Here is a 12,079-nt window from a genome sequence, read left to right on the forward strand (position 1 = left end):
GTTTTTTAAGGATAGTTTTGATACTGTAATGCTGTGTATTGAATTTTGTGATTAATGAAATTCTATTATTGGTCTAGTATTATTGTTCTTCTTTTTGTTGCCCATGGTTATTATTGGTGGCTCAAATTCCAATGCTTTTTGTAGGCAGTTCAATATATACAGGGATGACAGCAGCACACTTCCACATACCCACAAGGGATGGACGGTAAATGCAAAGCCACCTAAGCAGATCCTGATCCGATCAGATCCATAAACAGCAGAATGAAGTAAAGAGGATGGCAGCATATATGGTGCTATTTCTCCACAGGAAAATCCTTTATTCCTTCAGAAATGGTTACAACGTTTCGACATACACGTCTTTTTCAAGTACTTGAAAAAGATGTGTATGTCGAAACGTTGTAACCATTTCTGAAGGAAGAAAGGATTTTCCTGTGGAGAAATAGCACCGTATATGCTGCCATCCTCTTTATTTCATTCTGCTCTTTTGTAGGCAGATTCTATTAAAGGTGGAGGGTAGCCTTTGGTAGCAAATCTTTGTTTCATGATCTTGGACTGTTCTTCATATGCCATCACTGTTGAGCAATTCCTGCGAATCTGAAGAAATTGGCCATAGGGAATGTTTGTTCTCCATTTTTTTTGCGTTGCACCTGGAAAAGTTGAGATAACTATTAGAATCCGTATCTTTAAAGTGGGTCCTTGTTGTGACTTTCTCTCCTATCTTTGAGAGGAGCTCAAGATCTAGAAATGCAATGTTTTTCCCTACTGATCGTTCCAGTGAACTCCAGGTTCCAAGTATTTTGGTTCAACTGGGAGATGAAGGATTCTAAATCTTCCATTTCCCCTCTCCATACAATTAGGATGTCATCTATGAAACGTTTATAGAATGTGATATTGTCATTATCATTACAGAATTTCTTCTCAAACTCACCCATGAAGATATTCACATAACTTGGCGCAAATTTTGTGCCAATGGCAGTGCCCTGTACTTGCAAAAAGAATTTTTTGTCATATCTAAAATAATTGTTTTCTAGAATAAATGTAATGGCTTTTGTCAAAAATACAGTTTGCTGTCTTGGTATCAATGGGTCCTCATTGAAGCAAATTTCCACAGCTCTGAGGCCTAAATCATGTCTAATACTTGAATATAAAGAGCTAGAGTACACCATATAGACTTCTCATCCCAAACTAAATCCTCAATTAAATTTAATAGATGACCAGTATCCCGTAAATAAGAGGGTAATTCAATGACATATCGCTTTAGATGGTGATCTATATATTGAGATAGATTACTGGTGATGGAGCCCACTCCTGCCACAATCGGTCTCTTGGAGGTTCAAAGATATTCTTGTGAATCTTCGGAAGTTGATAGAAGTATGGGATTTCTGGATTTCTGATACATAGAAAATCCTGTTCCTTCCTTGACAAACAATTATTCTCCAGGGCCTCTGTCAGGGAACCAGGGAAAGCAGGAGTCGGGGGTCCCTGCAATGTAGCCCACAACCCCTGTCCCTGCCTACTTGCCTCCACTCCTGGCTAACCCCAGGCGGGCAACTGGGAGACAGTCCCTACACTGGCTAGGGGAATGATGGAGAAAGCCACAACCCCTGGAAACAGAAAACAAATGGACAGACAAACAGACAACCAGAGCGAAGCAGAAAGGGAAAACCGCAAACCAGTCCAGGAGCAAGCCAAGGTCAAGCACTAAAAGTAAGTCCAGAGAAACGCAGTACAGAAGGAGGAGACGAAGTCCGGTCAGGGGGAAAGCCGAGGTCACAACACTAATAATCAGGAATACAAGGAAACGCTGGTGAGTGCAAGGAAGCTTATACAAACACTGGCAGTGACAGGGAGAAACTGAGAGGTTAAAATGCTGTCAGAGCTCCCGCCCAGCAGCTGATTGGGGTGGAGCACCTGACAGCAGCAGGATAATCAGAGAGTGCTGGGAGAACCTCCCTCAGCACTAGCAGACCAGACTAGGTCAGTGGGGATGCAGCAGGCTGCCATAGCAACAGGAACGCAACGCCGGGCAGCAGCCACCATGCTCCTAGCACCTCTGCACCATGTAGGAGCCGAGCGGCCAGGAGTGATGACCAGCGTAGGAGTCCCCCTGCGTTGCGCATTTGCAGCAGGGGCGTCAGCGTCCGCCGTGCGGGCACGGCGACCCCGATAGCAGCCCATTCTGACAGCCTCATTGACCATATTGTGTAGGGCTTCTAGATTCTTCTTGGTGGGATCCACCTCTAACTCTCTATAATATTGTTTATCGCTCAGAACCCTTAAAAATTCCCTCTCAAAGAAATCCCAATCCATTAACCCCCCCCCCCCTTTATCTGCGTTCTTAATAATGATCTCCTGGTTCTCTGCCAGAGATTTGAGGGTTTTTCTCTGGTCCTTGTTTAAATTTTCAGGTCCTCTTTTTTCATGGCTATGCAAGGATTTAAAATCATTTAAAACGTTATGATAAAATATATCTACATATTTGCCCTTGCTCTCAACTGGGTAAAACATACTAGTAGGTTTCAATCCTGTGATAACAGGGTCATTTATATTGAAAGAGGTATCATCATTTCCCCTGTTGGCAGCCCCCCCAAAGGCTCATTATGATTTAAGATAGAAAAATTACGATGAAGCGTTAACTTTCTAATAAAGTGATTCAAATCAACAAATAACTCAAATAGGTCTGATGATCTTGTGGGACAAAAAGATAGTCCTTTGGCTAAAATCAAGGCTTCCTTCCTCAGTAAAATATGTCTCGAGTTATTAAAAATCCCTAAGGTTCTTGCTTCAGTAAAGGTTCGTTCTTGATTCTGGAAAGTACTCTTAGGTGTTTTTTTGGTGACAAGTGCCCCCCCCCCCCCTTGCCCCTACGTCTGGGGTGCTACTTCTGCAAATTGGTCTTACAGATGAGGGGCATTTCAAATACTGGGTGATCTTCAAGTTGGTTTGAGTCACTATTCTGCTCCTTGTAGCATACCCCTTGGGTTCGGAAGTCGTCAAATCCAAGAGTGACACAGTAAAGGGGGTTGGGCAGTAAATGGAACTGAAGCTTTCAATATAAGCCCTTCCCTGAAAATCCAGAAAAAGTTGTTTAAAAAAAGCACAAAAAAATACATACTTACCTCCCTTCAGTGGCCAGGCAATAGCCGTGCCTTCTCCTGCTGTCCCCTGCTCTGTGCTGCTGATCTATCAGCAGGTGGGGATTTGAAATCCCCACCTGCTGAAAGAGCTGAATGTGATTGGCTAAGGGGCTCAGCCAATCACAGCCAGCTCTCGCCCATCATTCGTTTGGGATGTGTTCTTCATCCCCGCGTGGGTCACGGCAGCTGCGGACAGGTAAGTATACTTTTTTTTTTCTTTTTACACTAAAATCTTTCTTTATCAGGAAAGGGCTTATATGTAAAGCGCTTCCCTGAAAAAGAATGCAGGGGTGCCAGCAGACCATTGTTTTCAATGGAGCCGCCGACAGCACCCGCTGCTTTATTGAAAACAATGCGTGCATTCCCTATGGAATGCCTGTAAAACACACGCCTGTAAAGCACGGACATGTGAACACACCATAGGGAATGCATTGCTGCAATTAGAAGTGTGTTTTCGTGCGTGCGACTGCACGCACAAAACACGCTGCTGTGAAGCCACCCTAAGTAAGCTCTGCTTTCTACCAGACAGCAATACAGCCGCAAATGTAGAGAAGACAAGAAGTAGAGAATCTTATAGGAGTTTGTGTGTACCAAAGAAAACTTGAACACAGTGTTTCAGGAATGGCAAAACTGTTAGTGGGGTTCATTTTTGGTACTTCAGACTAATGCAGACAACCACAGACCTGAAAGTAAATGGTGTTTTTTAACTACATGGTGTGCTCATTTATCTACATACGTGTGTTAGTCTTATTTCGCTACCAAGTGCTTTTAATCCAGTCACTGGCGTTATGATCACCTAACTATTTATCCAGATCCTGTTGTATACCTTTAATGGTGCACAAAATTACAAAGAGTGTGCTGCACGCATTGCCACCATGACACGGCTCCTCAGCCACATCTTTGAAACCACACAAAGAGTGCAGGTCTCTTCCCGCTTGTCGCTGGTTGCATTATCATGTCTGATACTTCAGATGCATGAGTGTCTATTGACTTTGGAAATGAGATTTTAATCCACCCATGCAACACATCACACCAGGTGACAATTTTGGTACTGTATCTATATGGTAATAATTTCTTAAACATTATATATGGTTCTGGTATTGTGTCTAAGTAGTAAGCTTAGTTGTTATATAGTATCTAAATGATAAGCTTAATTCTGTTACCGAATCTATATAGAAAGATTGCTGGTGATACCGTATCTATGCAATACACCTTATGTAGCAAACACAATTTATAAAACCTGGACTGGAAGATGGCCCACACTATAGATAGGCCTCATGGTTGCCTTAATCAATCTCTAGTTATGAACCATATTTGGAAATAATGAGTGATACTGCTAAATTATTTTTTTAATTAACCCCAATTAAATGGAAGTACAGCACAACAAGCCACAACTTGGTTTACACACAATATGCAGTAAAGGCAATATTTGTAAAAGGAGTTTAATTGCATTTTCACTAGACATTTTATTTCTCTATTAACTTCTTTCTGCAGTTTAATTCAGGCCTCATTATTAGGATAAAACATTTCGGGAAAAATATACATCCTAATATTCCAGCACTTGAGGTCAATATGGCAAATATCTCAGTAGCCACCATGTATTTCCCTCTGGTGCTCAGATAAGCCGGGATCATGGCAATCCAGACACTGCAGAACAGCAGCATGCTGAAGGTAATGTACTTGGCCTCGTTAAAACTGTCCGGTAATGTCCTCACCATGAAAGCCAGAACAAAGCTCACCACTGCTAGGAGTCCCATATAACCCAACATGGAGTAGAACCAGATAGCTGAGCCTTCATTACACTGAATGATGATCCTTCCAGGAAATGAAAGATGGTCAAATTCTACATAAGGAGGTGACACCATTAGCCAAGTAACACAGATCAGGACTTGGATGGAGGAGCATGTTGCAATAATATAATAAGAGCATTTGGCCTCTATCCACTTCTTCCAGGAACTACCGGGTTTTGTGGCTCTGAACACAACGCAGACCATGATAGTCTTGGCCAACACAGAAGAAACAGAAATACAGAAGAAAATTCCAAAAGATGTTTGTCGCAGTTTACATGTTATGTTCACTGGTTGACCGAGGAAGAAGAAGATACAGAGGAAGCCAATCAAGATGGAGACTAGGAGGATGAAGCTCACAGTCCGGTTATTGGCCTTCACAAGAGGAGTGTCCCAAAAGGAAATGAACATTCTTACAATAAATAGAGTTATAATGGAGAATAATAAAGAGATGGTACAAAACAGCGGTGTCAGAATGTCTGTTGTATAAGAGAGGAACTCAACTGTTCTAGGGATACATTTTTCTCTCTTCTCATCTGGCCATTCATCATCTGGACATTTGTAGCAATCCTCACTGTCTGTACATTAGAAATATTACCAAGGTGAATAAAAGAAGCAAATAAATGGCATATACATGAGAGAAAAGGAAATCACGTGAAAGTAAAATATACAAGTATTCTACTACGTCATTATGAGTGAGTCCATCAGAAGAATAATGATTGCAGCTCCGGAGCAGAATACAGGATCAGTAATGTATGTACACAGTGACAACTTCAAACTGGCTGGATCAAGTTTTGGGACAGTTACAAGGATTCCTGTAAATCAATGAAGAGGAGAGTTCCGGATGCTGGACTAGCCTGGATTGGTTAAAGTGAATACTCCCACATGACATAGTGTAAGTGAGGCTAGCCCCCCAGGCTGACTGTAGGTGTGCACACCATTAGAGACTTTGCCAGCTCATCAATAGGATTGTTGTATACATGGAAACTAGGCTCATTGGACTTGGACTGGTAGTAAATTCCCAGAGCTCACAAACAAGGACTGATATATTGCAAAATGTTATGCAAGCTAAGTGATAAAGACATATTGCCTGGTGCTTGGACATTGTGCCTCAAGTGGACTTGTTACTGACAGTAAAAGTATGGACCGTGTGACTTATATTTGTTTTACATGATTGATCTCTTTACAACATTATTGATAGAGCTTTTTCTATGTTACTGTTATTTCTAACTGTGCATAAAGTTTATTGATCCTACATTTCGTAAGCTGTAAGGAAAGTCTATAGTAAAAGTTGAACCGCACACTTGTTGTTAATGTTACATTGTTTTGAAACTCTATCTGCAGCATTGCATCCTTAGGGCGCCCACCCACTGGCGTTTGCGATTTTCGTGCGTGAAAAACGCTGCGTTTTTTGCGGTGTTTTTCCCGCGTTTTTCGCGGCGTTTTTTGCCGCGTTTTCGCGGCTTTTCCATTAATTTCCATTGACTTTCATGGGTGCATTAGGAGAAAAATAAGGACACATATGCAACTGACAGTTCCCATGTTAAAAAACGCAACGCAAAAAAAAACGCCAGTGGACAGGAGTACATTCAATTCTAATTGCTCTTGAGAAAAAACGCAAAACGCAAAGAAAAAAAAATCGCCAGTGGGTGGGCGCCCTTAATCTGCTTAACAATCCCCAACAACATTTCCTGGCATAGCTGGCAGGATACAATATCAAACTTAGAGGCAAATAGTGAGTGTCAAAATGGCAACAGGTCCCTCAGCTATTGGCATAATCCCTGCAAGATTCTTACAAGTGGGCACAATTTTAAACTACGCCTCCAGATTTGATGGGCATAATATTACATTTGCTGCTTGGACAGCTGGATTACAGAGTGTTATTTGCCTAAATAATGTGAACCCTGAACTATGAACAGAACTAGCTTTAAATGTTTTAGAAGGAGATGCACAACAAACAGTATTATTTCAGTCTGAGTCTGACCTCCTTGAGGATATATACAAGAAAAACACCAGTGCAGGTAGATTAAGAACTGTTATTACAGGGTTCCATCAAGGGGAGGAGAGTATTACTTAGTAGACAAATGCTGTCCAAGAGATTTTAGCCAGTACTTGAAAGAGAAATCTATTTGGGATAGAGACTATGGGGCCTTTACACCTTATTCTAAGAGGCTAATTTATCATTGGGTTATGTAATAGTCTGTTAAAGGGGTTGTCTCGCGAAAGCAAGTGGGGTTAAGTACTTCTGTATGGCCATATTAATGCACTTTGTAATAAACATCGTGCATTAAATATGAGCCATACAGAAGTTATTCACTTACCTTCCCTGCGCTGGCGTCCCCGTCTCCATGGCTCCGTCTAATTTCAGCGTCTAATCTACTGATTAGACGCGCTTGCGCAGAAGGGTCTTCCCCATCTCTTCGGTCCGGCACGAGCGGCATTCTGGCTCCGCCCCTTGTACGCATCATTGCGTAGCTCCGCCCCCGTCAGATGTGCCTCCTGATTGGCTGGAATCGGCACATGTTACGGGGGCGGAGCTACGTGATGACGCGCACAAGAGGGGGGGAGCCAGAATGCCGCTCGTGCCGGACCGAAGAGATGGGGGAAGACCCTTCTGTGCAAGCGCGTCTAGTCAGGAGATTAGACGCTAAAATTAGACGGAGCCATGGAGACGGGGACGCCACCGCAGGAAAGATAAGTGAATAACTTCTGTATGGCTCATATTTAATGCACGATCTATATTACAAAGTGCATTAATATGGCCATACAGAAGTACTTAACCCCACTTGCTTTCGCGAGACAACCCCTTTAAGTCAAATGTAATGAGAAAAAAGTTTGGTTGAACCTCCCCTAACTTTCCACTAGCTGAAAACAGAGCCTGTTGTAGGAAGAATGGACAATAGCTGTGATTCCAATGCTGTGTGATCTCTTCAGGCCATGCAGAGCAGTATAATTGGGAAGGGGGAGACTTTATAAAATAGCCTAAGAATTAAAGCAGCTGTTGTACTTTGTTAAAGAACAATTGGCCCAGGTGAAAACTCAGATAGAACAGCTTTTGGTCAGCAGGTTGCATAATGAAGAACCTCAGTACCCACCATTATTGGTACCCCTAGTTAGGAGTTAAGCTTGTTCCTAGTTCTTTCGAGTCAAAAAGCATAGTGAGTGGGAAAAATTTAGATATTGGTGGAATGGAGAGTGAGATCCGCTTTGCTCTGGGTTGCCAACAAACCAGATATTGGAGCTGTAGAAAGATCATTTGCATATTCCCTGTGCATTCTGGGAAAAGCAAAGAATTATTGTAAGCAGGAAGATTGCTGGGATTAGCCAGCTATAGCTGCTTGGAGTACATTGCCAGTATCTTAGAGGTTATGTATTTTCACTACAATTCTTGAATTTTAGAAGTTTGGAAGTGGACATCAACTGACAAGATGGAAAAGGAGAGGAGTCATATGATGAGCTACAACATATGCTATATGTTTACAGACCTACCAGAGGGAAAGCCAAACTTCACCTGCCACAAATGCTAGCTTGTGTCTCTGCTGGAGGAAAAGATGCATAGTCTTCAGGAGAGAATAGCTACAGTGAAACTCATTAAGGAAAGTGCAGAAAAAAACAAAAAAAGATTTTTTTGCGCTCAAAGGGAGAAAAGATAAAGTCTAACAATCGGATATAAAATTTAGTATATTATTGTCAACAGAGCAACGGGTTTCGGCGGCTATTATCAATGAGCGAGTATACTCGCTAAAGCACTACTTGTCCGATTAATGTGCCTTAGACGAGTATCTCTCTGCTCATCCCTGAAGATTCGGGGAGCGCCGCGGCTGACAGGTGAGTCGCGGCGGGGAGCAGGGGAGAGCGGGCGGGAGAGAGGGAGAGAGAGATCTCCCCTCCGTTCCTCCCCGCTCTCCCCCGCAGCTCCCCGCCCCGCGGCGGCACCCGAATCTTTAAGGACGAGCAGTGAGATACTCGGCTAAAGCACATTACTCGGACGAGTAGTGCTTTAGCGAGTATGCTCGCTCATCCTTAGCGGCTATCCGTCGCCTTTTTCAAGCTCATGTAAAACACTTTTACAGACATACATATACAGATCCTACTCACATGCTGCTAGGAGTTACGAACACGCCGGAGAATGCTCACTGTGGTTAGAGAGGGGGCGGGATCACGTCTCCCGATTGAACATTTGTGTCGGTATACGTCACATGGAACGCACGTAGCGTTCCATGTATTCAATCAACTAATTGATGTGCTTGTATATTTTTACGGCTCTCTGTATCTTACGGATTCAGTATTAAAGACATTCTATACACCTTCCTGGCCTGCGGGTGTCAGCAAGGTATTTCCTACCAGGTTTACCACGCTAGACACCAGGTGAGTTATTATTTACTCCTTCACCGATTGACTATCCTGTTTGAATTGCACTTGGAGCATCCTTAATCCATTTTCTCATTAAGGAAGGTGAGATTTTCCTTCACAGAGCAGAAGAAAGTCTTCAAAATGTTGAAGGAAAAGAAATGTCCAGTATACCTGCAGAAGCAGAGGAATGGAAGTATGGGACCCAAAGAAGCAGGAGGATCAAAGGTCAGCTAGCACCCATACTGCTCGGGAACCAGTACCAGGTACTCGCAAAGGGGGGCATGGTACTGGCTCCTGAGCAGAAGGAGAAAGAGGTGCAGCAAGAAATGACTTTACCCACAAAGAACAGAGCAGGGGAGAAAGAGATACAGCAAGAAATGACTTTACCCACAAAGAACTGTGTAATAAGGACACAGAGTCCTCTTGAATGGAGAAAAAGAAATGCAGTTGTAAAGAAGAAAAGGAGAGTGGTCGTTGTCTGGAATTCCCTACTGAGAGGAACAGAGGCCCGTACTCGGGTAAAAAGATTCGGGGGGCGCCGGGGGGGGGGGGGGGGGGGAGGCGTGGCGAAGCGGGGGGTAGCAGCGGGGAACAGGGGGGAGCTCTCTCTCTCTTCCTTTCCCCCCCCCCACACTCCCTGCTGCAACCCCCCACTCACCCACGGCGCCCCCTGAATCTTTTCAACCGAGTACGGAAGTACTCGAAAATCGCGGTGCTCGAGTGAAAAAGGGGCGTGTCCGAGTACGTTCGCTCATCTCTACTCTTCAGTCTTACAGAACAAAGCACACTGTAAAACAAATCAGCCACAAGGTAAAAGCTCCTGATAATGCACATCACTATATTCTCCAGCATAGCAAAGCTATTCAAAACAATTTAAATTCTTAAGACATAGCCCCAAGCAGGCTGGCTAAACGACACACCTTAAAGCCTCTCACAGACAGCTTATGCTCTATAAAGTTTCTCTTAGATGGCTCTTTCCCTTTGGTCTAACAGCTTCTAAAGAAGGCTAGTAAATTGTAATTAGATCTCTAGAGGATCTCTAGAGGAACCTTTGAGTGATTGGCAATTACACTAGTCATCGAGAGCACCAACCGTTTTTTCTTCATTGACTAGACTGAGACCCGGGTTGTCAAGACGTTCAATTTTTGTCTTCATTGCCTGGACCATGAGTTGAATGTCTCAAGAAAATGCTTAAACACATAACATACCATTTGGCATTATCAGTTTTTGCTGAATTTCTAAGCTGCTTCCCCTCGTACACTTATGTACATAATCCCTTCCTTTCAAAGAAATTAAATGAGCACACAAACTGGAGATGGCATGTGAGGGTGACTCAGTTTGTCAATCCCCCTGCCACACACATGCACACCTTCACCTTACCTTACATACTAAACATGACTATGTTTAACCCCTTAGTGACCAAGCCTGTTTACGCCTTAATGACCAGGCCAAATTTTGGAAATCTGACATGTGACATAGAATAGCTCCGTAAAGGTTTTGCATATCCAAGTGATTCTGACATTGTTTTTTCGCCACATGTTGTACTTCATTTAGGTGGTGAAAATAGTCTGATATAATTTGTGTATATTTATTAAAAGTGCCAATATTGGGAAAATTTTGAAAAAAATATCGTTTTTTCACATTTTCAATTGTAATATATCAAATACTAGCTGACCCGTCACGCGTTGCTGCGAAGACAGACATACATACATTCGTTTTTATATATCTAGATAACAACCAATCACAGCGCAGCTTTCATGTTACCTTAGCAGTATAAAATATAACAACCAATCACAGCGCAGCTTTCATGTTACCTGAGCAGTAAGAGAAATAACAACCAATGACAGCGCAACTTTTATTCTGCCTCAGCAACATAAAAAATAGCAACCAATCACAGCGCAGCTTTCATGTTACCTCTGTGGTATTATATATAGCAACCAATCACAGCGCAGCTTTCATGTTACCTCTGCGGTATTATATATAGCAACTAATCACAGCACAGCTTTCATGTTACCTCAGTGGTATAATATATAACAATCAATCACAGCGCAGCTTTCATGTTACCTCAGTGGTATAATATATAACAACGAATCGCAGCACAGCTTTCATGCAACATCAGTAGTATAAGAAGTAGCCACCAATTACAGGACAGCTTTCATGTTACCTCAGCAGTATAAGAAATAGCAACCAATCACAGCACATCTTTCATTTTACCTCAGCATTCTCAATATCCAGCAATTGTCTTGCGAAACGTTCGGCGAATGCATCATTTTCTGGTTGAACACGCATCCCGTTGCTCGTAATGCCTTTTGCTTTCGTTCTTGAGATGGAAATCAAATTATCTTTGTCTGGGGGGCATAACTGTCGACGATGCTCGCATGCGCGCCATTTATCATAGGATAGTTGTACTATGCCTATAATCTTCCCAGGAGTGTACTCAGCAACTTCCCAAAGTCTCATGACAATTGGATGAATGGTGTAGTAATGCATAACGGACAGACAGACATACATTCATTTATATATATCAGGAAGTGAGAGAATTAGATTCCGTACGTAAAATTTGGAAGCTAATTGTTTTGCGCTTAGAATTGAATAATCGACTTGGGACCCATTAACTTTTCCTATTTATGACATAATCAATGCCCGTGCCAAATTTCAAGTTTCTATGTGAGAAAATGACATTCCGTACGTAAAATTTGGACGCTAATTCTTTTGCGCCCAAAACAGTTCTTGAGCGCCCAAAACAATAGAGAACCCCCACAAATGACCCCCCATTTTGAAAACTAGACCCCTTAACGAATG

The 12,079-nt window shown here is 42.6% G+C and overlaps 1 protein-coding gene across 1 annotated transcript; it reads right to left on the bottom strand.

The window, feature by feature from the left end:
- Positions 1-4,603: 4,603 nt before the first annotated feature.
- LOC136573405 (vomeronasal type-2 receptor 26-like) lies at positions 4,604-5,335 on the bottom strand. Its single transcript, XM_066574697.1, has one exon. The coding sequence runs from the start codon at positions 5,333-5,335 to the stop codon at positions 4,604-4,606; it is 732 nt and encodes a 243-aa protein (XP_066430794.1).
- Between the last annotated feature and the right edge of the window lie 6,744 nt (positions 5,336-12,079).

This window comes from Eleutherodactylus coqui, chromosome 7 (genome assembly GCF_035609145.1).
Source record: "Eleutherodactylus coqui strain aEleCoq1 chromosome 7, aEleCoq1.hap1, whole genome shotgun sequence".
NCBI classification, from domain to species: domain Eukaryota; kingdom Metazoa; phylum Chordata; class Amphibia; order Anura; family Eleutherodactylidae; genus Eleutherodactylus; species Eleutherodactylus coqui.